This window comes from Pelophylax lessonae, assembly GCF_965119305.1.
Source record: "Pelophylax lessonae genome assembly, chromosome: 2".
Classification (NCBI taxonomy): domain Eukaryota; kingdom Metazoa; phylum Chordata; class Amphibia; order Anura; family Ranidae; genus Pelophylax; species Pelophylax lessonae.
Genome location: NC_138769.1, coordinates 385,899,402 through 385,926,610, shown reverse-complemented (window position 1 = coordinate 385,926,610; position 27,209 = coordinate 385,899,402). Strand labels below are relative to the sequence as shown.

Below are 27,209 nucleotides of genomic sequence, written 5' to 3'. Positions count from 1 at the left end.
AAAGCTCTCTTGCAGTTACAGAGATGAGACAGACCAATTAGCACTGGCAGGGGTTGTGTAAAATTATCAGTTTATATTTAATTATGTAAAACCTTCATCCAAAAAGCAAAAAAATGGTTTGATGAAAGTGATTATAAAGTATTAGTTGGATAATTGCTGTATTGGCTTCTAATGTGTTACTGTACTGAAATCTGCCAGTACTTCTAACACTTCCCTTCCCCGAGATTAACAATATTGCTGTCCAAATCTGCTCCCAAAGTACTTTATCCAAAGTGGGGCCACTCGAATACAGGTGATGTGCTATTGGCCAGATCACCAGGTGAAAAAAAGCCCTAAAAATTAAAAAAAACACTGCAGCCACCACATTGCATGATTGGTTAGCTAAAATATAGGACATTTTAGGTTTTGGGTTTAATATCGCTTTAAATAGACCCCTCCCTTCTTTCTCACGTTCTCTCATTAAACTGCTAGCCTTAAAAGGAGGGATAAGGCTGGGAAGATTATTGTCTCCTTACACTTCAAATGATCGATGAACCTCCCATGTATATATCTGTACCTTTGTACTGTTTTTATTTATTTTTGAGATGGGGGGGCCCTATGTCACTTGCCTGATGAAGGGGTCCTGCGTGGCTCCGAAATGTTGCTGTATGTTTATCATGTGACCACGATAATAAAGCTTTGGACCCCTTTGAGAAATCCATGGTGTGCTGACGACATTTTTTCCCCTTGTTAAAGGGGGCTTCCATATTCTGATAAGCCCCCCACCGCAGACCCCAACAACCACAGTCCAGGGTTGTCGGGAAGAGGCTCTTGTCCCCATCAACATGGGAACAAGGTGCTTTGGGGTGGTGGGGGGATGTGGAAGGCATGTGACCTGGTATGGTTCAGGTCACATGCCTGAACTGCTGGGCTGCATGCTCAGATAAGGGTCTGGTATGGATTTTGGGGGAACCCCACGCCGGTTTCTTTTTCAACTTTGGCATGAGGTTCCCCTTAAAATCCACACCACACCCAATGGGCACTATACATTTTGGATAACCCTCTGCACACTGCTATACACCCTTTTTAGCAAACTGCAATGGAAAACAGGGATTTTTAGTTCACACATATTGAAATACAGGTTTAAGCTGGCTAACGGCTTCAAAGTAATCCCTCTTATGGCCAGACCTACACGGTTCGGTCAATGATACATTAATATGTGGTCACATCCCTTTAGCACCTGATTGATTTTATGCATGTACAAGCTATTGGGATTCGAGCACAGGTATATCTTGTTTCTGTTGCAATGCAGGTCAATGACCAAACCTGAACCTAGAAGCTCTCCCCCATTATGTGTCTATTTGCTTCATGTTGGCATTGTATCCATGGCAGCATTTGCATTGGCAGAGGAGAGTAGGACTGGCCCTAATAGGAATTACTTTGATGTGGTTGGCCAGCTTTAACATGTATTGCAATGTGTGTAAACTAAAAATCCCTGTTTTTTTTTTTTTTTTTACTGCAAAGCTTGCTAGAAAGGGTATACAGCAGTGGGCAGAGTGTTATCCCCAGAATTTCTAATGATGGGCAGTATTCCTCCCACTGATGCCAATAATGGGCAGTATTTCTCTCACTGATACCAATGATGGGCCACTATTCCTCCCACTAATAGCAATGATGGGACCCTAATTCTCCCACTGATACCAATTATAGGACTCCATTTCTCCCACTGATACCAATTAAAGGACGCAATTTCTCCCACTGATGCCAATGATGAGCACTATTCCTCCTACAAATACCAATAATGGGACACTATTCCTCCCACTAATACGAATTATTGGGGATTATTTCTCCCACTGGTACAATGATGGGACACTATTCCTCCCACTAACACCATCAACAGGATTCTTTTCCTCCCCTGAATACCAAAAATGCAGTTTATTCCCACTGACGCAAGACAATTTCTATTCCCAATGGCCACAGTTCAGCCCTCCTAAAGTCTGAAGGAGAGTAAACTGGCCGTTTGTTTTGAAAGTTTGGACCCCTGATTTAAATGATTCCTAGTGATCCTGTCATGCAAGTCCTTCTTCAGGCACTTTCACCCATAGGATGACAGCGCTTTTTCCCAATTGTGCTTTTGCTTTGAACACCCAAACCCAGGAAGGCCTTATTCAGCACAGGGCTTTTCTCACCACTGTTATCTTCCAGATAAACATGGGCCAAACAGCCCCCTGTTCAGTTTGCAGCAGAACCCCAAACAGGGGAAAGGTTCTAACCCAAACGGTGAACCCCGTAGAAGTCTACGGGAGCCGAATAGGAAAAATCAAAAGTGCCCATTTTGAAGGCTGATATGCAATTGGCAATAAAAGGGCAATGGGGATCTGGGTATTGCCCTGGGGGACATTGATCAATGCAAACATTTTGTTCAGAAGCTGTGATTTTAATTAGGCCTAAAGTGCAACAATATAAATGAAAAACTCCTTCAAATATAGTGCCTGGGGGTCCCCTTAGTCTTCCTGTAAAGTGGCACATCTGTAGCATATATAGGACATTCTGCAGCAAAACTGACATCTACAAAGAAAAAAATAAGAGTCAAATCACATTTAAAATGACTTGCGGTTGGCAATTCTCATACCAGGCCCTTATCCGGGCATGCAGCCTGGCCAGTCAGGAAAGGGGGGGGGGGACGACCAGCAAGTACCTCCCCTCCCAAACCATACCATGCCACATGTCCTCAACATGGGGGGGGGGGGGGGCTTTGAAGCAGGGGGGTGGCTCTGCCCCCCCAACCCAAAGCACCTTTTCCCCATGTTGATGGGGGCAAGGGCCTCATCCCCACAACCATGGCCGGTGGCTGTGGGGGTCTGCGGGTGGAGGGCTTATCAGAATATGGAAGTCAGATATTGGATCCCCTATATGAATGAGAATCGGGTACATAGTACCCATACCCATTCACCAAGAGTGTAAAAATAAAATGAAGTTTTTGACAAATCCTTTATTACTTTATTAAAAAATAAAAAAATAGTGTCCCTCAAAGTAGAGCCATTGTTAATCATGCCGCCTGCCAGACCTGAAAAAAAAAAAAAACACACCAAAAACAACTCTCCGCCTTCTAGTATGGCTGGTCGCTGAATGCCTCCTCCGCGCTGACAGATTTTATATAGGTAAGAGCGGGACCACCTGGCAACGTCACCTGGTCACCCCACCCCCTTCTGACATCACCAGCCCAGCATGCAATAGTCGTGACAATACAAAGCACCCCCCCCCCCCCATTTTGAGGGCATGTGGCCTGGTATGGTTCAGGAGGAGGGGGGCTGCTCGCTCGTTCTCCCCCCCCCCCTTTCCTGACCTGCCAGGCTGCATGCTCGGATTGCTTTGTGCACTGGTGTGCAGTCATATTGGAACAGGAAGGGGAGCATGAAATTATCCAAAATGTCTTGGTATGCTGACGCCTTAAGAGTTCCCTTCACTGGAACTAAACAAACCCACACCATAATCCCCCATCCACTAAATGATTTGGACCAGTGCACAAAGCAAGGTCCATAAAGACATGGATGAGTGAGTTTAGGGTGGAGGAACTTGACTGGCCTGCACAGAGTCCTGACCTCAACCCGATAGAACACCTTTGGGATGAATTAGAGCAGAGACTGCGAGCCAGGCCTTCTCATCTAACATCAGTGCCTGACCTCACAAATGCGCTTCTGGAAGAATGGTCAAACATTCCCATAGACACACTCCTAAACCTTGTGGACAGCCTTCCCAGAAGAGTTGAAGCTGTTATAGCTGCAAAGGGTGGACCCACTCAATATTGATCCCTACAAACTAAAGTCCCGTACACACGATCAGATTATCGACCGATCTGTCTTCCGTTTTTTGTGGCATGCTAGTCTGATGTGGAAAGTGAAGAGGTTATTTTCATACGAATTTTCCCATACGACAGAATTCTACTTCAGAAGTGACGTCATGTGTTGGATTGCTTTGTATGTGTTCTTTCATCTCTGAGCATGCCCAGTCTTGCTCTTAAGATTTTTTTCCGTGGAAATCTGTACTAATGAGACGAAAATCGGACATTGTATTACGGACGACAAAAATTTTATAGCCTGCACATCAGGATTTTGTCATCCAAAAAGTCGGAGTTGGTTGTCGAAAGCACCATACTAACAAGCCGAAAATCGACAGATCGGTCGTCGGACGAATTTTCCCTACCGAATTTCTTATCGTGTGTACGGGGCTTAAGACTGGGATGCCATTAAAGTTCATGCATGTGTAAAGGCATTTAGCCATCGCTGGAATGCACGTAGACAGCACAGCTGCTGCAGGAAATCAGCAGTGCTAAGATGATACAAAGGTGAAAACAAACCTTTTAATTTATTTAAAACACAATTGCTTAAGATGCACAGTGCTTTTGCAAACAAAATGTCATTCAGGTACAATTAACACCTACTTAAAAAAAAAAAAGCTGCTAGCACATGAATTAAAGCGGTAAAACCCCAAACCAAGAATGTAATCTATAGCAGCATACTAATTATTAAATGTGGTGGCTGCATTAGTTTCCTTTTTTTTTAGGCTTTCACTTGGTCATCTGGCCAGTAACAAATCTCCTGTATTAGTGCCACCACTGGAGGAAGGAACACTGGGGGGCACATCAGACAGCAGCATTGTAAATCTGGAGGGGGAGCGTTAGATGGACTAGTAGATTTAAATACTCTAACACAGCCGTCATTAAATGGCGGCCCAAGAACTGACTGCACGATGCTTCCGCCCGGACCATCAGGCCGCTGCCTATAAGCAGTCATTGGTTTGCTGGGACCACGGGTGTCCCAGCAACCAGTGATGTCCCGTGTGTGCGCCCTGCCCCACTGCTTCTGACTGCGGCTCCCGGTTCTCACTCCCGGCTGGGCCACGAGTTGGGGCATGTCATCACGTGCACGCCCGCCCCCTACTCCTAACTGCGGTTCCCGACTCTCACTCTCAGCTGGGCCGTGAGTTGGGGTGTGACATCACATGCGCCCCCCCTGCAGCTTTCTGACTCCTGCCCCAAGTGCCCCCTAACATAAAATGTGCCCATCAGCGTGCCCCTTATTTTATGTTAAGGGGCACGCTGATGGGCACATTTTGTGTTAAGGGGCACTTTAATGGGCATATTTTATGTTAAGAGCAACGCTGATGGACATGTTTGGTTTTGCGCATCAGCGTACTCCTTAACATAAAATGTGCCCATTAGAGTGCCCCCTAACATAAAATGTGCCCGTCAGCGCCCCTTATTTTATGTTAAGGGTCACACTGATGGGCAAATTTTATGCTAAGGGACACGCTGATGGGCACATTTTATGTTAAGGGACACTCTAATGGGCATATTTTATGTTAACAGCAAAGCTGAGGGACAAGTTTTGTTATGCCTATCAGTGTGGCCCTTAACATAAAATGTGCCCATCATAGCACAGACTTGAGACCTTGGCACAAAGAAAATTTTAGCGACCGGACCTCCTTGAATTTTAATTCAATACTCCTGGCCTAACAAATTGAAGGCAAACTCCACCTCATACTACAGTTACAGAACTTTGTTTTTTAGCTCTTGGGATAAAGGTTATATGTGAATGAATAAAAGCTGATCATTGTAAGCAACCCTCAGTGGTAAATGGTTTGTCTCAGTGCTTCTAATCAATATATTTGTAGGAAAGCTTGTTAAAAAACAACAGAGGTACTGGCCAGATCACTAGCTGAAAATAAAATGAATGCCTAAAAAAGAAAACTAATGCAGCTATCACATCTAAGAATTGGTAAGCTGCAATATAATAAAGGTTTACTTTTGGGTTTAATATCACTTTAAGCAGGATATAGACGTAGATTATATTTTTTTTTTCATTCAACCATCAGGCTAAACGTGGGAAAAAATAAACCATACAGATTCCTGCATCCATATAAGCAATGTGGACGCAGGGATCACCACCGCTGTGCTATTGTATAATGGACAGCGCCCCCCCCCCCTTCTAAATACCCTGATCAGCTCTGCAGAGGCTTGTTTTAGCTAATCCAGCATTCACAGAAGATGAAAGGTTACATCTGGTAAACAATCGGTCCTCCATGTCCAATATATCTTGTAGAAGAGATGACCTGTGATATGCTGTGTATACTTAAAAACATTCACAAGCACAGAGTTCAAGAATACTTTTTTAATGAGGTGTAAATAAAACGCATGTCTTACATAGTTACTCTTGTACAATAAAAACATTTCTTTTTTTTTACAATTAGCTTGTCTGATAACAGCTCAAAAAAATGTATCAGAAAGAATGGACTGAAAAACATGTATTGCATTAACCTGCCTTCAGAATAAAATACATCTCAAAGTACCATATTTTGGAACTATAAAGAAATTGTTAGGAGCGCATACACACTTGTATCAGAGTGCCCTTACCATGCGGTATATTTCCCGTGTGGCTATTGCAGTCATTGCTTGTATCTCACGTCTAATTCGAATTTTTTTTTTTCACATTAATCTGATACTGCAAATATGTTTAGAAATGCAGACCACAATAAAAATAAGTGCAGATGGGTCCATGATGCAGTCTACCTTTCTGGCCATATAAAGGTGCACTGAGCAGGCACTCCTCATTTTTCACATTTAGATGTAGTGAGGGAAGTGAAGACCTGTGGTCAGAGCATGGATATTATGCTCTGCAATCTCACAATTGAGGTCTATCCATTTTCTTTGTCTTCTGTTTAGGTTCTGTTACATGCAAATCTTATCTGTCTGAATGAAAAAGTAAGCCTGAAGACAAGTGGGGGGAAAACCGGGCCATAAGGTATATTCGCCTCAATACTTAAGAGACTCCCCATCCAAAATGTTTTGTTTCGGTATTGCTGTAAGGAAGAAGAAACGCTAGCATAAGGCCCCTTTCACACGAGCAGAACAATCAAGTCTGCCTGCTAGTTTTTCAGGTGGACCCAATTGGACCCTCCATTGTCCTCTATGGAGCTGCGGGTGTAAAAGGATATGTCCATTTACACCAGCCGACATCCAATCTGCTAAAAACAGATGGCTGGGGATCCATTCCCCATCCATCTAGCAGATTGGAAGGCAGTCCAGCGTAAACTGACAGGTGGACTGTCAATATCCGACCACCCATAGTGGAAAGTGGGCTATGTCTGTGTCTGCTCTGCATAAGCAGGGCAGACATAGACCTGTCATCTGCCTGCTCAGCAGGTATCAGCAGGCAAACTTCACCCCAAGTAAGAGGCCTAACTGGTAGACTCCCAAGAAAGGCTGTTTAGGTTTGTTACAGTACATTTTGCTTAGGATGCTTGTTCCTTTTCTGCTTCTTCACCAGGCATTGTAACAATTAATATTAACTGAAAAAAATATGATGGCTTGGGTCAGCTTTTTAGGTTTTGGAAGTTATTATGCTAATGTTCTATGCGTGTGGTTGTAGTAATATATTACAAAGAATCATTTTACACTACACCCATGGCACGGAATTCGTAGGGCATTAAGGCCCCATTCACACTTGCAAAAAGGGCCCATTCCAATTAGATGCGGGACCCAGCAGGGGCTCTTTGCGATTAGCCGAAGGTGAGAACCCCACAGAAAACAATGGGAGGCTGACATCGCCCGCTGGTATTCACGACTGATCACATGTAATCATAAACTGGAGCACTTACCTGTGACTGAGAAGACCTAGATGCCAAGTGTTTGCATTCAGGGCCAATCAGTCATAGGTAATCGCTGCTGGAGCAATTATAAGTGAGTGGTCACCAGAAGCTCTGGAAGTAGTCAGCCTCCCATTGCTTTCAATGATGCTTCCTGCCCACCGCTAATCGCAGGGAAACCCCACTGGGTCTAATGCATCTAATCGCAAAGGGCCCTATTCACAAGGCCTCATAGGTATGCTTACTGAAACTCAAGCCTCTTTAGAGTGTTTCTAAAGACATTTTTTCTGTTTTAATTAAAATGATATCTATTGCACAGAGCAGCCCCAAACCTCCTCTTTTGGAGTCTCCTGCTGGTGATCTTGGCTCTATCTCTTCTGTTGTCAAAGGGGGGTTTTTGGATCTTTATTGGAATCCTGTAGTAGTTTCTGCCACCATCCCTAAGAAATGTTTGTGGTTTTGGTGCCTCAGGTCAGGTTTGGGATTTTAAGGGCAGGAGTAAGTAAATTTTGGATAGTAGATAATAGTAGGTAAAAAAGACAATTTATTGATGAAATATTGTATGTAAAAACATTGGAGAGTGAATGGGTAGAGGCCCATTGGGTGATAGTGATAGAAAAGGGTAGAAGGTGAGTTTACAGGTGAATATTGGTGACTTTGATTGTTTAGGACATTCCTGCTCTGCTGTTCCTTGTATCGTGTTGTCTGCCCCCATAGCAAGCCCCTTACTATGGAGGCAAACGTGTGGGCTCGCTCCTGAACAATGCTGTGTGTGCCCATAAAAAACACACAGCATGGTTTGGTTCTACTCCCACTCTTTGCTTGTAGGATCTGATTGACAGCAGCAGGCACCAATGGTGGAAAGAGGACAGGGGAGAAGACCTGCAGATGGGTACAGCACTGGATCAATACTAGACTAAGTGTTGGAGGTGGGGGCACAGCAAGTGGCAAGACGTTTCTTACCTTAATACAGGGAAAGCATTACGCTAAAAAACATTTTAGCTTTAGAACCACATTAAACAGAACAGACAGGGTAGGGGAGGAGTTAGTGCTCTGCCTAAAGAGGAAGTAAACGGCTGCATTTTTTTGTTTCTGACCTGCAAAGTAAATTCATAATGTGCTAGTATGCATTGCATACTAGCAAATTGTGTGAAAATGACCTGCAAACAAAGCCCTCGTTGTCCCCCACTGGAGGCCGCATCCATCTTTACCAGTCTTCCTTCTGGGTCCACGACTGGCCGCCGGTCACAGCACAGGGCTCTGAAGAACCGTCACAGGGGGCCGCTCCTTCAGAGCGCATGTCCTGATGACATCATCAGCACAGTATACTTTAAATATCTTCTGAATGATGCACGTTTAGGACATATTTACAGTACCTATAGGGGTAAGACTTTTTATAGGCTTACCTATAGGTACAAACAATTGATGGAAGTTTACTTCCACTTTAAGCTGTGTGTACATTTCAGCTTGAGATACTAAATTCTATTAACAGGCGGTTGTATCACAGCAAGTGAGGGAAAAGGAGACTAGAGTTATAGGATACTATTTTTTTTCTCTTTTTTACATGTGGGTTTTTACCAGAACTAATGCAGCCCCTTAAAAGTGATCCTATAAAATGTGTCATCCCATTACGGTGAAGATTTACTAAAAGCTTGCTCTGCAGCTTCCAGGTTTTGCTGGTTTATCAGGCACCCGGGTTCCTAAATCTCATTCTATCCCGATGCAGATCATTCTGTTCACAGGGTGGAGTACCACCCTAGAGCTAGGGAGTGTTCTGAGGTCACATTATGCAGAACCATCCCCTCCCTCAAAATTATGGATGTAGAACTTCACTAACCCATAATAATGCGTGTATATAAAATGTTATTGCCAGTGTGCTCCTATGTCCACATAAGAGAGTATGAACATAGCAGAGTGTGCAGGTGTTTTAAGATTATACTCTTAGCAAAATGTACAGTAATTCACCTTTTTGGCATATGTCAGCCATTTACAATTTAGGTGCCTCTTGTATCCTTATAGCATTAGGAAGAACACGGGAAACATTAAAGGTTCTTGCACTTAAACAGTGATGATATGAATAGCCAGAATAGACAACCACATTGAGTCATATTATCAGTGTTCAAGGCACAATCTTACATTTAGAATGACAAGTGACATATCAACAAAATGCAGCAATGTACAAAGCAGGAATGGAGAACACAATTTTTCAAATACATTTTAAAGTTTTCCTTAAGAAATTAGCTATCTGCATAAAATATTTTTTTTAATTATTTAGAATATACTTCATTCTGAAAAAAATGCTGCTGGTAAAGCAACAAATGAAGAAAAAGTTTTTACACTCGTCTTTTCTCATAGAATAGGTTTTGAACCTCAAACAATTAAATGCGGATAATAAAACAGGAATTTTCCTAACTGTGGCATATAATGTATGTTTATTTAAAAAAAAAAAAAAAATGGGAAGAGAAGAAAAGAATATGGAAGATCAACAGCCAACCTTTTTATTGAACTGCACTAGAGGAAGCCACTCAGTTGAAAGGAAGGAAGCAAACTTCTTTACTTCATAATGGGGATATGCTCAGACTTGTTCGGATCATTGTGCGACACCAGGAAACGGTCACTGCAGCCTGCCAATCATAAGTGGCCAAGGCATTCCTTGCCACCCAGCCACAGGTATACAAGGGATGTATATATCCCAGTGGCAGAAGAGCGAGGCATGCCTCAGCCTCATATGATTAGCAGGCCACGGTATACAATGGATTTATATATACCAGTGGCAGAAGAGCGAGGCATGCCTCAGCCTCATATGATTAGCAGGCCACGGTAACAGCTTCCTGGTGGGATAGCTCAGGAGAGTTCAGACTAGGATCCAAACCCACCGGAGCTCCCCCTACACAATGCAGAAAACCATCTTGCACTGTATCCCATAGCAATCAGTAGACAACCACTATTATTCTGCATCAAACTGCTAAAGGCTGATAACTGATTAGTTGGCAGGGGATACAGTACTTTATTTCTGTTTCCATTGATTCAATGAATGGCTTAGATATGAAAAAGTGTTAACAAGAACAGTTCTTATTGCCCATAGACCCCAATCAAAGGTTTGCACTGCAGATATGACAGCTGGAAGCTAAATGGTTGTTAGTGGAAACAAGAAATATCCTTGTTAGCAGGGTTTCATCCATAAACCTCTGACAGCTATTCATCAAAGTCAAGGTACCCAAAGACATCAAGTAACAGTTCCCTAATCTGCTAATTTTCAGCCAGGTTGGAAGATAAATGTTAATGAAGCACTCAGGGACAGTCCCTTATAACTGTTCCCATTGGATAAAGCTGTCAGATACTTTAGAAAAGGTTGTATAACTGCTACCATTTTCCTTGACCTAACTTTGAACTGGGACTGGATTTTCCTGCAATATCAAGTCCTCTGCTCTTTACCCTTGCTAAATAAAACAGGAATGTTCATCTGAACCATACATTCCTGTTTAGGTCAGAAGTTGTGCCTGCTTTTATCGTATGATGTATGGAATAGGCATGCAGGTTCAACCATTTCCCTATTTCACTGGCCAGCAAGTGTGAAATTTCAGATTTTTTTGTATGTTATTTAAAATAGTCAATTACACTCCTTTTATTATTTTGTACAATTAAAACATTTTTTTTCAACATCTGCTAATTTCAGAAAAGTCCACCTCTAGGGCTCTAGATAGTTTTTGAAGGTCAGTACCATAGAAATATTTAAAACATGAATGTAACTTTACTTTTGTAAAACATAAGAATTCCTCCTCCATCAGACAACAGTCAGTATATAGACCTCAGATGTAGATACTACTGCAGTGCCTGGCAGTATTTTCTTGCTAGGTGGACCCAAGCGCCAGTACTGTACGGTTAAAAACAGCCCCTAAGGCTCCGTTCACATGTAGGCATTTTGGGGGATTTTTGGGGAGTTTTTCTGCTCTAGGATCAGCTCTCAAAACGCCCAACAAGACAAATCCTATTCATTTCAATGGCCCCTGTTCACATCTGAGCGTTTTGACGCTGTGAGCAAAACGTCCAACGCTCAAAAAAGTACATGAGCTTCTTTTTGGGCAGATTACAGGCGTTTTCCATTGGTTTCTATTCAATCTAAAAACGCCTGCACAAAAATCGCGGTAAAAATCACGGTAAAAATCGCAGTAAAATCACAGTAAAAAACCCGTGAAAACGCTACGCTCAGGTGTGAATGTAGCCTAAAGTGTATCTAAACCCAAAAGCAAAAACATAATATATTGTAGCTTACTAGTCATTATAGGTGGAGGTTAAAGTTTTATTTGTAAGCTAAGCAAGTACAGAAAATATCTATTGAATTTGTCAGAAATGCAATGTCCTTGTCACTTCCTGTGGGCCAGATTGAAAGCACAAAGAGCATTCCCTGGAATTCAAAGACTGGCTTAGACAGATTTTGCGAAAAGGTCCCCATGCGTTCCAAAACTGGCTCAGCATGTGCCAAATTTGCGCACCCTTCTAGAACTTGTACTTAAATATGGAACATCTTTAGGACGCATGTGAGACTTTCGCAAAATCTGTCTGTGTACACCAAAAGAAAGTTGGTCCTAATTAGTTCCACTTTCATAAGATATGAACGGTCAGCATTTTATGTTGAATTTGGGTGCTGGTGTTGCACCACAATATAGAAGTGGAGCAAATTAGAACTACCCGAGTTTGGCGCATGAGTCGCTGTCAGAATCAAAACTGTCGCAGTTGTTTTTAATTAGCCGCAAGACATTAACAAGAGCAAATAACATCAGAAAAATGGCACAGCAGCTCCATTAAATTCCTCCCCATATTTTTTATTGTGTCCTATCAATCTACCATTTAAATGAGAATTAAGGTAGACCTGTTTGAAGTCCAGCCTTGGCTGCCCCAGCGATACATTGGAGGGGAAAAATTTAGATAGAAAAAGACAGGAAAGAAGTTGTTTTGCAGGATTTACCTGGTGGTAAAAAACTGACCACAACAATAATGTGATGGGAAAGGCAATTCTGACAGTTTTATGAAATGTAAAGTTACACTAAGTTTTCTTTTCCACTAATGGTCCGAAAACAGACTTCTGCCCAAGCCTACTGAAAGCGATCAACAAGTAAATTGGTAAACTCACAGCTTTCTGTCTTTGAGATGATGAACTGAAGCAGTACCTAGGCTGTAATGTTGCAAATCCCTTTACAGCAGCTACGAATCAAGGAAGAGGGTCAAACTGAATTGTGTGTAATAGCAATATAGCGGTCAAAAACACTGTCTAAAATGAGCTTTGGTTCCTAAAAGGCCTAACATTTTAAAGGCCATACCCAGGCAAATTTGCTGCAATTTCTATCCTTCCCACCCCATCCCTTTAAAACCCATTCACAATTTTTAAAACCATTGCCAAGCTTTAGGTTTACTCACTTGAATTCGCGTATATCACATGACCCTCCACAGCACCTCTTCCGGGAATGAAGACTGGTGATCCAGTTACCACTCCTGAAGTCTTCAGAAAAGCTGTGGGGTACCCAACAATGGACAGCCAATTGATGGTGTCCACATAACCATACAGCATCATGGTAATCCAAAGAAGGATCCTAGCACTTTGCAGTTTATAAGAGAAGACTAAGGATCTGGCCCATCACTTGACCAGATTCAGGTGAATATTTAGGGCATTTTAATTTTCTAAAGATTTCATTTTTCATTAAAATCAATGGGAAATTAGCTTTGGCTCTTCTTTGATGGTATTATGGGGGTGCAGAGCCAGGTAAATAGGTAATAGGCAGACTTCATAAGAAATAGGTATCTTCTGCAATCCTGATGTGAAAATCCAGCAAAGTGAACTTCCTCCTGGCAATCTCCACACACTGCAGCTAAGACTGCAGTAGTCTGCCTGATATTTTTGGTCTTTTTTGAAAGATTGTACAAACAGGAACGATTATGTGCTACGTACAGTAACCCCTAGCCATTACGTTCACTTTACTGGAGTCAGATCAATTGCTGGTGGCTAGTGCTTTTGCATATTGCTTTTTTGTCTCAATCAGCAGGTCCTTATGCATGTCCCCAATAATTTCATGTAAAAGTCAGACAGCAGTATTATGTGTGGGCAAGGACAAAGACTGGGGAAAACCTGCTTGATCCTGGACATTTGCAGAAGGGATTCAAATTGTTACACACAGGCTGCCCCGATACCCTGGAACACCAAAACAAACAGATCTTTTTGAGTGTAGGTCATCTGTAGAAGACATCTCACAATGATGAACACATGTTGGGAAAGACCAAATGGAACACTTATAATGGTTGGCCCCTGTCCTGCAGGGTTGGTAATATGCTTGCATGCTACTCTTGTATAAACCAAAGATTTCCCCAGCATTTTTGTAAACCCCTAATAGATACATATTGCTTAGCAAAATGTATATATATATATATATATATATATATATATATATATATATATATATATATATATATATATAATGCAAAATTAAAACCATAACTTTAAGGCATCGTGTAAATTAACTGAACGCCACCCCCAACAAAATCACAAGTAGGCAGCCAGCTAGAAAGTCTTTTACATGTTTAAGCAGTCTTCTGACACTCCCTGAGCAGCAAGCTCAGCAAGAACATTGTCCAGATAGTTTGCATCAGGGTAACCGTGTCCACTCATGTTCGAGGTCATTTCCGTCTTGTGATGGATTTCATTCCACACCACAGTGTCAGATTCACCCGTTGTGCTTGAAACGCCAATGGTGAATACCAATCGCCTGGCCCAGGCAACCTTTAGAAGCTCTAGTACCTTTAAAAAAAAAAAAAAAATTACATTTTTACAAACTGACCAGTTGCTATAGTACTGTGATTTTTTTTTTTTTCAATCAAGAGGTTTTCCTGAATATTTTAGGGATTTCTTATATCTGCCCTATTAGAAAAAGTTTGCTAAAATTTATATTTTTGTTTTACACACCAGTGAAATTTGAATAACAAACACACAATACAATATTTTTGCCAATTTAAATGTTTTCATGGGTTAGATTTGAGTTTATTTTCATTATTTTGTATTTAACTAGGTTTATATATTGTGAAAACAGTGTGGCTATTTGCTGTTAGAGTTTGTGTGGTGTGCATTATATGGTATTCTTTGGCCATCACACAATGGCAGTACATAAAGGTAAACTAGATACCATGAAATATTTCTGTTTTGTGCAATTGCTGACAAGCTGTATCTGTCGCTCTTTTTTTGAAACCCTGGTGGCGGAACATAACTTCCAGAAATCCCCGTTAAAAAGCCAAATTATGTTACCCTCCTCAGATGGATTCTCCATAAACAAGTAAATGAGAAATGCAGCTACAAGAAAATACTACTGAGCATTAAACTGACCACTGGATTCTTGGAGGGAATTAAGTGGTGAATGAGTGATTTCCAGTTATCAGCTTAAACTCAGTAGTGAAACTGATATTTATTATCAATCATTTATTCCCTTAAAAACCCTACAAAAGTAACTTTTAGCTGCTTTGCAAAGTCTCAGACCCTTTTTTAAATTTTATGTAAAAGAATGGCTTGAGGAGTAAGTGTTTTAAGTTATTTAACTGGTAAATGCTATCAATAGTCACTTTTTAGCTAGTCATCAAATTATGCAGCGCTTTCAGGAAGCCAGTAGGTGGCACCATTTATTCAAAGCAGCTAAACAAACAACAGTTAAATAAACAGATCCAATTTAAGCAAACGAAAGACAAATTCCAATAAGCTTTATTTACCGGTTACACAAAATAACCTCATAGCAGTTGTAGAAAAACACCACATCTCTTAGTGAAATTAAACAGCAAATATAGGTTGCTATTCCTTCTCACCATGTCAAAATCAGAAAATAATTGCTGTGCTACCATGACTTCGCTTTTCGTTTCTACATATGCACAGTTACTTTGAAAACACTGCTCTAACATCACCAGATATCCATGTCTACCTTGGCAAAACAGCTTATAAAACACAAAGAATATGTACACCTGACATTTCATAGATTGCTGCTATGTGCCTGCTATACTATATACTTGTATGAAAAAAGTCTCCTGTTCTCTTTGTATTGCTTCCTTTATGTGAAATCCCTGGTGTTCCTGTCAGTCCCTCTGCTTTCCAAATAAAACCTGACCACACCAAGCAGGAGCTGTGCTCTCCTCCAATGATCAGACTTGTTTCGACAACCACCCCCCTCCCCTGCACAGCTATTCACTGGAAAGATCAGTGTAATGTTACTTCTCCTCCCCCAGCTCTTTTGCAGCTGAGAACAGAGGGAATGTGCTCAGAAAAAATATTAACACTTTACCCCCCCTTTTTTTTTTTTCTTCCATATACTTTGCCTTTCATTTCTATTTTAAAATAAATGTGTTGTTTTACAAGGTGATCCTTTGCAATCACTTTAAAGGAGATTACATTTTTAAAAGGGTGTGTGGTTTTCAAGGAACCAGGAAAGTTCTGGATAATCTTTTTCGGATGTTTTCACTATTATCATAGCTTGATAACTAGCCTTGCTTACTTCAGTTCAGCATCGGTACCATATGGGAAGCGGAAAGGTACAGGTTTGGACCACTTTTCAACTGGACCATGCATTCAGAGGAATAGCAAAGACAAACCAGTAAACTCACAGCTGAAACTTGTGATGTTCCCTACCTGTTTAAAAATATATGCATTTCCTTCTGCTAGGATCTGACCTCATTTTCTGTACTGCAGTTAACCTCTTCCCAATTTTGGTATGCATATATAAGGCCTCTCCACGGGTGGGCTTTAATGGGGAGAGGTTGCATATATGGGGACCTATGTAAACACTTTTCTGCGCTCCCCGCACAGTCACCAACAAAGGTCCCAATGCATACTTGCTACCGGGAGCTTTCAGGCCGTGTGATCGCAGTGACAGCCAAACACATCGGTCACATGACCCGAATGCCCGCCTCACAGTATTTAGAAGATTTAAAAGGGCTGGGAGGTGGCAGCATAAATGGGTTAAAGAAGCACAGCTTTGACACCAATAAAATAAAATTAAAAAATAAAAACACCACAAAAAAAATACATACATTATGTAGCACAGGATAACCCCACCCACAACCAGCATGACTCCATCCATAGCAAACCAGTACTGCGAAGCATGATCATAAACAGGGTGGGTGAGTACAAAAATCCTATTTTATTTCTCATACTTTGAGGGACATGATAAGTCTTAAAAACGGAGCTCCACCTAAAACAGGAAGTTCAGCTTTAAGGCCTCTTCCCTGGCTCCAGTTTGTGAAATGGAGCTTTTAGGGGAAGAGAGGGGGAGCAGGTACCCGATTTTGACAGGTACCTGATTTTGACAGGTACCTGCTCCCACTTAAGCCAAGTTCTCCTTCCCCCCTCCCTCCTGAATTATTTTGGGACACATGACCAGTCCCTGAAGGCTTGGGGACTAGTCACAGTGTGCACCCGGCTCGCGCATTTGCAGTGGGCACCCACCTGTGAAGCTGCAAGCTGTCACAGACGGGTGCCCATAGTGAAGGCGTCGGCGAAGAAGGACACAGGGAGAACATGACTGGAGTGAGTACAGGCGAGTGGCTGTTTATTGAAAGTCAGCAGCTGCAGTTTTTGTAGCTGCTGACTTTAAAATTTTCAGTCAAGAGACTGGAGCTTCACTTTAAACTTTCAGGACATTCAAAGGCAATGCAACTTTACTGGGCAACACAGAAAATAAACATTAACAGGCCAAAGGAGAGCATCAAGAACGGGAACCTGCCAGTAGCTCAACAAGCCTCAAGAGAACTTTATACCCAAAACTAGAATAAGGAGGTGGCCTTAACATTGACCTAGTAGAACACAGAAATCGTGTGAAACGTAGAAATCACCGACTCACACAAACATCTATCCTATAGCACCAAGCCGTCAAAGCCAGCGGCTGTAAAGCAGTCTTGGGACAGCAGATCCTCCCTGAGAGGAAACTTCCAAAGAACATCGGTGACCAGCCATACCAGATCAGCGTACCAAGCCCAGCGAAGCCAGTCCGGGGCTACTAAGATGACCGGAATCTCATCTGCCTCGATCTTGCATAGGAGTCTGGGCAGAAGCTTGAGCTTGACTAGTGCGTCTGTGGCATCTTTGATCGAGTCACAAATCTCTTCACCTTTCTGTTGAGCCGAGACACCCCCCCAGGAATGTGTACGGCCGAGAAGCCTGGAACGAACCATTCTGCTCATCTTAGAATGCCGCCTAATTCCAGAGCTGCCAGGGCACTTCTTGTGCCCCCTTGGCGATTGACATAAGCCACGGCCGTGGCATTGTCAGATTGAATACGCACAGGGCATCCCTGAAGACGCTCCGTCCAATGATCCAAGCACAGTCTGAATGCTCGGTGTTCCAGCACATTGATCGGTAGTCTGGACTCTTCCAGCCTCCAAATCCCCTGGAGCAGAATGCTTCTTGAGGACGCCTCCCCAGCCGGACAGGCTGGCATCCGTGGTGACCACTGTCCAATACAAGAGGAGGAAGGATTTTCTCAGCCAAAGCACCGGAGAGTGAAGCCACCATATCAGAGACTCCTTTGTACCCTGACTCTGCTGGATCGGATTGTCCAGGCCGGTTCAATCAGTTCTTGAAGGAACAGGTCTTGTACCGCCCCAAACAGACCCTGTAACCAGTCTGCAGGCAGGCGCAGATTGGAAGGAAAAAACCTTGCCGGGGGTAAACAGTGAAACTCGATCTTGTAACCGAACCAAATACCTTTGTGGACCCACTTGTCTTGCACCAGGGAAGTCCACGGGTCCGGAAACCAGCGAAGACATCCCCCCACCCCTGATACAGGTGAGGGTGCACCTTCATGTTGAAGGAGCCTTGTCTGCAGGTCTGGAGAAGCCCTCTCTCAAGATGCCAGACCAGATTCGTTTGGAGCCAACAGAGGCGGCCCTGAAAGGCTTCGAGCCCTTGTCAGTCGAGCCTGAGGGACGAAAAAACTTCTTATGAGCCGAAAAGGAAGGCCCACGTCTACGACAAGCTTCCTTGCCCTTAGTAGCCTTCCTCCCTGTAAGACCTTTAATGATATCATCCAGGGTAGCTCCAAACAGACGATCTCCTTTAGAGGGAAGATCATTCAAGGCCTTCTTAGAAATCTGGTCCGCAGACCAGCACTTAAGCCAAAAGACACGCCGAATGAGCACAGCCAAAACAGAGAGGCGAGCCATCAGGAGAGCCATATCCAAGGAGGCATCACAGATAAACTGTAACCCCTGGACCAGCTGGTTGGCCAACTCAGCAATGGCAGGAGGAAGTTGTTCACCCTCCAGGTCACAGCGTAGGAGCTTCAGCTACTCAGTCAGAGCTTGCGACACTAGGGCGATGGTAAATACCGGTCTCATTGCCAAACTTGCTAATGTGTACATAATGCGGGCCACAGCATCTGCCTTCCGGTCAGCCGGATACTTAAAGGCCGGGGACTCTTCCACCAGAATCATGGTTGCCTTGTTTAATCTGTAAACCAGAGGGTCCACCACTGGTGGAAGAGTCCACTTCTTAAATAGAGACTCCTCATAGGGGTAACACCTAGTAAAGCGTTTAGGAACCCCACGGGGACGTTTTGGTTGTCCCCACTCTTTAGCGACAATTCTGTCAAAATAGGTGAGTAAAGGAAACACTTTTGCCGCTCTGGGTGGCTTGCGAGTGCCAAAGGGTACCCGCGCCTCCGTTGCAGCTTCAGCCGCGTCCTCCATCTTCAGGGTCTCACGCACAGATATACAATCCGTGGATCTACCAGCGCCATTTCATGTGGAGATGTGGAGGAATTATCCTCACTAACAGAGGATTGCAGGCATGTGGTCACAGACCCAGCAGGATGACCCACGTATGCGGCAGCCGAATCAGATTCAGGATCTAAGGAGACAGTTGAGGCAGGGGAAGGCGAGGGGCGCATTTTGGAAGCCCATCACCCGCAAACTGCCTCCACACAAGGGACTCCAGGACCGCCGTTAGTACATGGATGGATGGTTGGGACCCAGAGTGCCCCTATGCCTTAAGAGAGGGGATCAGGTGGGGAAACGTGCTTCAAGGACTCCATGAGTCACCAGGGGGACCCCACAAAAAGTGTAACACTCTATGCTAAGGGACAACCCCCACTGCGCTGGCAGCACCACCTGGTCGCCAAGCACAAGACAGAGAGCGATCCTCAGCAGAGAGGGAGAGGACTCCACCAGACTCACCACCCGCCGACACAGGCAACTGCAAGCACACGGAAATTCTGCACAGCGATCAGGAAGCTAAATGATCCAGAAGTCAGGTCCAGGGGATAAGGAGGAGCTCCCACCGCTGCCCACAGGGCTTCACTGTCATGGCCGCCGCTATTTGCAATAGTAAAACCACAATAAAATGGCCACCGGACTACACAAACATGACCACAGTGCATAGGAATACACAGGCTACAACAAAATGGCAGCACCACGAGGCATACAAGGACCCAGAATCAGGGGACTAGGCCTCAGGACAGATCCAGGCAGGATGGGGGGCCCTGCAGGAGCCCCCACCAGGTACAACCCCTCCCTGCACAATCGATCGCCGGTGCCCACCGCCATTAGCACCCTGCCCCCACCCCAGGAAGGTGGCCAGACCACCCAAAAAAAAATACATCCCCAGAGTATGTTTGGGGGGGCAACACAACAGGATAAGGGACTTGACAAGGAAGAGAGGGCCTGCGGGGAAGGAGGGGAACCCAGGGGTCTGACCATCCCAAGGAGGGGCCCACACCCACCCCAAAACCCTCCAGGGGTAGAGGGGGACAGCTACTCACCATACAAGCAACCAGGTAGGCACCGCTCCAGACAGATCCTCCTCTCCATCGAAATAGGGGGCTGTCGGCAAGGAGGAACACTGCGACTCAGGCCGAGGCCAGGTCGTATGCGACCTCACAAGACGTTTAACTCGCATGGCCAGCCCCCGTCCAGTGGGGCTATGTCATGGCCAACCTAGCGCGGAGCTGAGCTTTGCGCGTGCTCGCTGGCATGACTGGGGTGACCACTGGATCTAGATTATCCACCCTGTCGCCTAGTCCGGCAGTTAATAGTAGATCTCACAGGAAAAAATTCAGGAGGAAAAAATTTGCTATCTAAAAAATTTTGCAAGGACCAAAGATCCTAGGAAGAAACTCCTGACTAGGCAGAAAAAAAATTGAGTGATTATAGCAAGGGGAGGGATTATACCCCCTGGGACTGCCCATGAGTGTAGCCAGAAGTTTTTTCTGCCTAGTGTCCTACCCCTGTAGGGTGCAGCATGACCCAATGGTCATGAATGACAGGAGCTGTCTCCTTCAATGAACGAAAGAGAAATATTTTTTTTCAAAATTTTTTCAAAAGTCTTTTTTTGTTTCTAGCGCAAAAAATAAAAACAACCATCAAATACCAAGAAAAAACTCAATTTGTGAAAAAATTAAAAATTTTAGATTGGGTACAAATTCGCACAACCGCGCAATTGTCAGTTACAGTAAAGCAACGCTGTGCTGTATCACAAATAATGGCCTGGTCAGGAAGGGGGTAAAACCTTTCCGGAGCTGAAGTGGTTAAGCTTGACACACACAGATGGAATGTCGATTGTACTGCCTAAGAAAGGATAAGCATTTCTGTGTTTTAGCCACAAAAATGGATTTTTGTAAGAACTTACCGTAAAATCCTTTTCTCTTAAGCTCATTGACAGACGCAGTCCTCTTTGATTAATATCAAATTGGGTTATACTGCCCTCTACAGGAGTAGGACACTAGGCAGAAGAAAACGTTCTGGCCACACCTTAGGGGCAGTCCCAGAGGGTATATCCTCTATCTCTCTGCTACAGGATGTCAGTTATGTCACAAAGCAGTGTCAGAGAATTTAACCCAACCCAACTCAAAAATAGAGGGGCGGGTACTGCGTCTGTCAATGAGCTTAAGAGAAAAGGATTTTACGGTAAGTTCTTACAAAAATCCATTTTTCTCTGTCGCTCATTGACAGACGCAGTCCTCTTTGATTAATATCAAATTGGGACGTCCCAAAGCAGTGCCACAAATGAGGGGTGGGATTAACGGAAATCAAAATCCAATCCAGAAGGCCCAACCGGTGCCAACTAGAAGCATTAAAGGCTCATCAGACAAAAGGATGAGACTCAACTGCAAAACCAACAGAAAAAACCCTCGAGGTAGACCACCGGTCTCCTCAAACAGCGGCCTGCAGAACCTTGCGGCCAAAAGAGGCATCCGCCGATGCCATCACATCAACCTTATAAAATTTTGCAAAGGTATGCACCGACGACCATGTAGCCGCCTTGCAAACCTGAAGCACTGACGCCTGATGGCGAAAGGCCCAGGAAGCACTAAGCGCCCGAGTGGAGTGCGCCTTAACAGGGAACGGAGGCTCCCGACCCTTAATAGAATAAGCCTGTACCACCATCTGTCTGATCCATTTAGAGATAGTCGCGGCAGATGCAGGCAACCCCTTCTTAGGGCCATCCATGATCACAAAAAGTAAATCCGTCTTACGAAATGAATCCGTAGTATTTAAGTATACCCTGATCGCCCGAACCACATCCAAGGAATGCAACGCAAATTCCCGAGGATGAGTGGGCTTAGGACATAGGGAAAGCAATACAATGTCCTCATTCAAATGAAACTCTGAAACCACCTTAGGAAGGAAGGATGGATTCGGACGAAAAACAACCTTATCCCTATGAACCACCAGATATGGGGAACGACAGGATAATGCGGCCAGTTCTGACACCCTGCGTGCAGAAGTGATAGCCACCAAGAAGGCCACCTTCTGGGATAAAGTAAGCAAGGGAATCTCCCTGATATTTTCAAAGGGAGGTTTCTGTAGAACCGACAGCACCAAATTAAGATCCCAGGGCGGTAAGGGTGCGCGCACCGGCGGAGCCAGGTGCCGCACTCCCTGGATGAAACTCCGCACCAAGGAATGAGTAGCCAGAGGCTTCTGAAAGAAGATTGCTAACGCTGAAACCTGACCCTTGATGGTGCTCAAGGACAGTTTCTGCTCAACCCCCTTTTGCAGAAAGGCCAATATTCGGGCCACCGAGTAAGAACGTGGAGGGAACCCAAGGGATTCACACCACGCGATATAAGACTTCCATGTGCGATGATAGACCTTTCTGGAAGTCGCTTTCCTTGCTTTAATTAGAGTAGGAATAACTGAAGCTGACAACCCTTTGTCCTTCAACACCTGGGTCTCAATAGCCAGGCCGTTAAAGCCAGCGATCGTAAAGCAGGATGGAAGATCGGTCCCTGAGACAGCAGATCCTCCCTGAGAGGAAGTCGCCAAGGAACGTCTGCGACCAGCCTGACCAGGTCGGCGTACCAGGCCCGACGAGGCCAGTCCGGAGCTACCAGGATAACTGGAATTCCCTCCACCTCTATCCTGCAAAGAAGTTTCGGCAGCAACTTGAGAGGAGGGAAGGCATACAGTAGCTGATACTGCCCCCACGGGGCGACCAGCGCGTCCGCGGCGTCTGCTAGAGGATCGCGGGAGCGAGCTACAAACCTCCGCACCTTCCTGTTGAGCCGAGATGCCAACAGATCTACATTCGGGGTGCCCCAAGGAAGGCACAGTTGGTGGAATACCTCTGGATGAAGAGACCATTCCCCTTGATCGAGAATCTGACGGCTGAGATAATCTGCCTGCCAATTCTCCACCCCCGGAATGAATACCGCGGAGAGAGCTGGAACAAATCATTCCGAAAGTGGGGGGTGTCATGGCTCTCTTCTAATATCCCAAGAGGGCACAAGGAGTGTGGGTGGATGAGAGGAGGGGGTATGGGGCTGCGTAGAGGGGGAATCAAGTTAGTAATGTAGGGAAGCTATAATCCGCGGCAGCCGACTGAAGCGTGGAGAAGCTCTGAGAGGTGAAAGAAAGGAGAGAGCGGCGCCAGCTTGGTATAGCACAAGTTTATTTTACACTGTTAAAATTGATGACTCACTTTCCGAGGTTGGGTGAGACAGGTACAAAAACTCTGTTGGGGTCATCCATCTTTCTCTTCCAGGATAGGGGTCATAGGAGAAGGTGGTGAGGTTCCAGAGGTGTAGCCGAGCCGCTGTGGGGCTGCTAGTTGTCACTGGCCGCGGCGGAGCATTCACAACAGGGCTCCGGCTGCCGACTTCCGATCCCTGATGACGTCACTTCCTGGTAGGAGAAGAATAGGGGTTGCACGAGTTCGGAGCATCCGTGCTCCTTCGTCAGGCGATTCGCCAGAGGTATTCTTCTCCTACCAGGAAGTGACGTCATCAGGGATCGGAAGTCGGCAGCCGGAGCCCTGTTGTGAATGCTCCGCCGCGGCCAGTGACAACTAGCAGCCCCACACCGGCTCGGCTACACCTCTGGAACCTCACCACCTTCTCCTATGACCACTATCCTGGAAGAGAAAGATGGATGACCCCAACAGACTTTTTGTACCTGTCTCACCCAACCTCGGAAAGTGAGTCATCAATTTTAACAGTGTAAAATAAACTTGTGCTATACCAAGCTGGCGCCGCTCTCTCCTTTCTTTCAACAAATCATTCCGCCCAACGAAGAATGCTGGCCACTTCTATGGCTGCCAGGACACTCTTGGTGCCCCCCTGGTGATTGACGTAAGCCACTGCTGTGGCATTGTCCGACTGGATCCGTACCGGGCTGCCCCGGAGCTGCTCAGTCCAATGAATCAGAAAAAAGTCTGATCGCTCTCAGTTCCAATACATTTATCGGTAACCTGGACTCTTCCAGGGACCAGAGCCCCTGAGCAGATAATTTGCCGAAAATTCCTCCCCACCCGGATAGACTGGCATCCGTGGTGACAATCGTCCAGCATATTGGAAGAAATGACTTCCCCTGGCTGAGCATCGGAGACCGAAGCCACCAGACCAGAGACTCCCTGGTCCGCTCGCTCAGTCGGATCCGATTGTCCAGGGAATCGGGATTCCGGTTCCATTTGAGAAGAATCTCCTTTTGAAGAATTCGGGTATGGGACTGGGCAAATGGTACTGCCTCGAAGGAAGCCACCATCAGACCCAGGACCCTCATGCAAGTCCGAAGGGAAGGCCAGTTGACGGACAGTAACAACTGAATCGTTGATTGAATCTTCTGGAGTTTCTCTGCAGGGAGAAACACTTTTGCCAGGGATGTGTCTAAAATTAGACCCAGATATTCCAGCCTCCTGGTGGGAACCAGAGATGACTTCTGCAGGTTCACCAGCCACCCGAACTCTCGCAAAGAGATCATGGTGATCTCCAAGTTTAGCAACAGAGTCTGCGGAGACTCCGCACGAAGCAAAAGATCATCTAGGTAACCTAGAATCGATATGCCTCGCTGTCGCAACAGCGCCAAAACTGGGGCCAACACCTTTGTGAAGACCCGGGGAGCCGAGGCGAGACCAAAGGGTAACGCCGCAAACTGATAATGGTTCTCTCCTACGGAAAAACGCAGGAAACGCTGATGTCCTGCGTAAATGGGAATGTGAAGATAGGCATCCTTGATGTCTATGGACTCCAGAAAATCACCCTGATGCAGGGAGGCCGCTACTGTGCGAATGGACTCCATTTTGAATTTTTGTACCCTGACAAAAAAATTGAGTGCTCTTAAGTCCAGAATTGGACGCACCTTGCCCTCTTTTCTGGGTATTGTGAATAGGTTCGAATAGAACCCCTGAAAACGCTCTGTCCAAGGAACGTGGACCACCACTCCTTGTTGCATTAAATCCGTTACTGCCCCCCGCAAAGCTTCCAAGCGATCCGGGGATAGTCGGATATTGGAAGGGAAGAATCGCACCGGTGGAAGTGATCGAAACTCGATCTTGTATCCCGACTGTATGACTTCGCAAACCCATTTGTCCGGGATTCTGGAAAGCCATGGATCCGGAAACCGGTGAAGACGTCCCCCCACCCCAGCTATGGGTGGGGGCGCACCTTCAGGCTTTAGTAGTCTTCTCTTCAGCTCTGGAAGAGCCGGACGTTTACCCGACCAACGCCCCTTGAATCCTCCTGGAGGGGCTTTGGAGGGCTTTGCCTTATCGCCCGCCCCAGCGGAGCGAAAAAACTTTTTGTGAGCGGAAAAGGAAGGCCCCCGTCTCTGACGAGGTCCTTTACCCTTAGTATTCTGTGGCAAAAAAGTGCTCTTGCCCCAGTGAGATCCTTGATAATCTCATCCAAGGTGGCCCCAAACAGGCGATTCCCCTGAAAGGGGAGATTAGCCAAAGCTTTTTTGGAACCTTGATCCGCCGACCAGCACTTTAACCACAGCACACGCCTGAAGACCACTGCTGAAATCGATGCACGCCCCAACAATGGAGTGGCGTCCAGAGCGGCGTCACAGACAAACTGTAGTCCTTGTATCATTTGCTCCAGCAAGTCTGATACTGCCGGGGGGATGCTTCTCCCCTCCAAGTCCCGGCGTAACAACTTGGTCCATTCTGTCAATGTTTGTGAAACCAAACCAATTGCAATCACTGGTCTGAAAGCTGACCCGATCAGGGAAAAGATGGAGCGGGACACGGCTTCCACCTTACGATCCACCGGATCCCTAAAGGACGGAGCGTCCTCCAATGGGATAACAGTAGCTTTATTTAGCCTGGAAATCGGTGAATCCACCAATGGTGGTACTGTCCATTTCTTAAGGAAGGATTCCTCAAACGGATAACGTCTAGTAATGCGTTTGCAAATACCAGGGGTTCGTTTTGGTCGACCCCATTCCTTTTTAATTATATTACCAAAACATTTGGGCAAGGGAAACACCCTCGCCATCTTGGTAGGTTTGTTAGTACCAAAAGGAATTTCAGCATCAGCTACCTCTGCCGGTGTAACCTCAAGTCTTAAGGTTTCCCGGACAGACACAATTAGTGCATCCACCAACGCTTCTTCTTGCGCTATGGCGGAGGCAGAAACGTCCTCCTCACTGTCTGAGGAGACCGTACCCGAGACACAAGCCCCAGACGAGGGACCTGCAGCTGCAGTGACAGGCTCAGAATCTGTATCTGAAGTGTCAAATGAAATAGGGGTAGGCGGGGGTCGCTTCTTTGCGCCCCGTCCCTGACAGGCCACCTCCACCCGGGATACAAAAGACTCCAAAACCGCTGACAATGCATCAATAGTAAGTGGGGAACTGGAGGGTCCTGCGGCCACCTCGAGGGGATCAGGTGGGGATACATGTGTGGCAGGGTCCATGACTAACCCAAGGACACTTGCCAGCAAACAAAAAATTTGCAAAAGAGAAAAACTTTTTTTTTTTGTGCAATCCCCCAGCGCAACAGCGCCCCTCAGCGTACCTGCTTTGGACCCCCACAGAGAGAGAGAGAGACCCCCAAGGGCTCACCACCTGATGCAGAGAAGCTTATACCAAACTGCTCTCAGCGCTGTCCTTTTCAGACCAGGAAGTCTTGTGAATAGTTTTCCCGGGTAAAGGAGGCGGCTCCGCCCCTTTACACGCCTTCCGGCGCTCCCCCTGCTACTCCTCGAGGTAGCTGGGCATATCAAACATGGCCGCCCCCATGCAGGAGACACCAGGCTAAGCCAAAATGGCGGCCTGCGCGACCTGCGCGACCTGCGGACGGCCTGTGGAAAGATGGCGGCTAAATCATGCGGCCTGCGGGCGGATGGTAG

General features: G+C 45.4%; 1 protein-coding gene across 2 annotated transcripts in view; it reads right to left on the bottom strand.

Moving 5' to 3' along the window:
* Window positions 1-14,076: 14,076 nt before the first annotated feature.
* DTX2 (deltex E3 ubiquitin ligase 2) overlaps window positions 14,077-27,209 on the bottom strand; it is a 120,698-nt gene continuing 107,565 nt past the window's right edge. For both annotated transcript variants that reach the window (XM_082247717.1, XM_082247718.1), the window contains one exon: window positions 14,077-14,410. In XM_082247717.1, coding sequence (XP_082103843.1) covers window positions 14,186-14,410 — 225 coding nt within the window. In that variant the 3' untranslated portion in view covers window positions 14,077-14,185. The remainder of the gene's footprint in view (window positions 14,411-27,209) is intronic.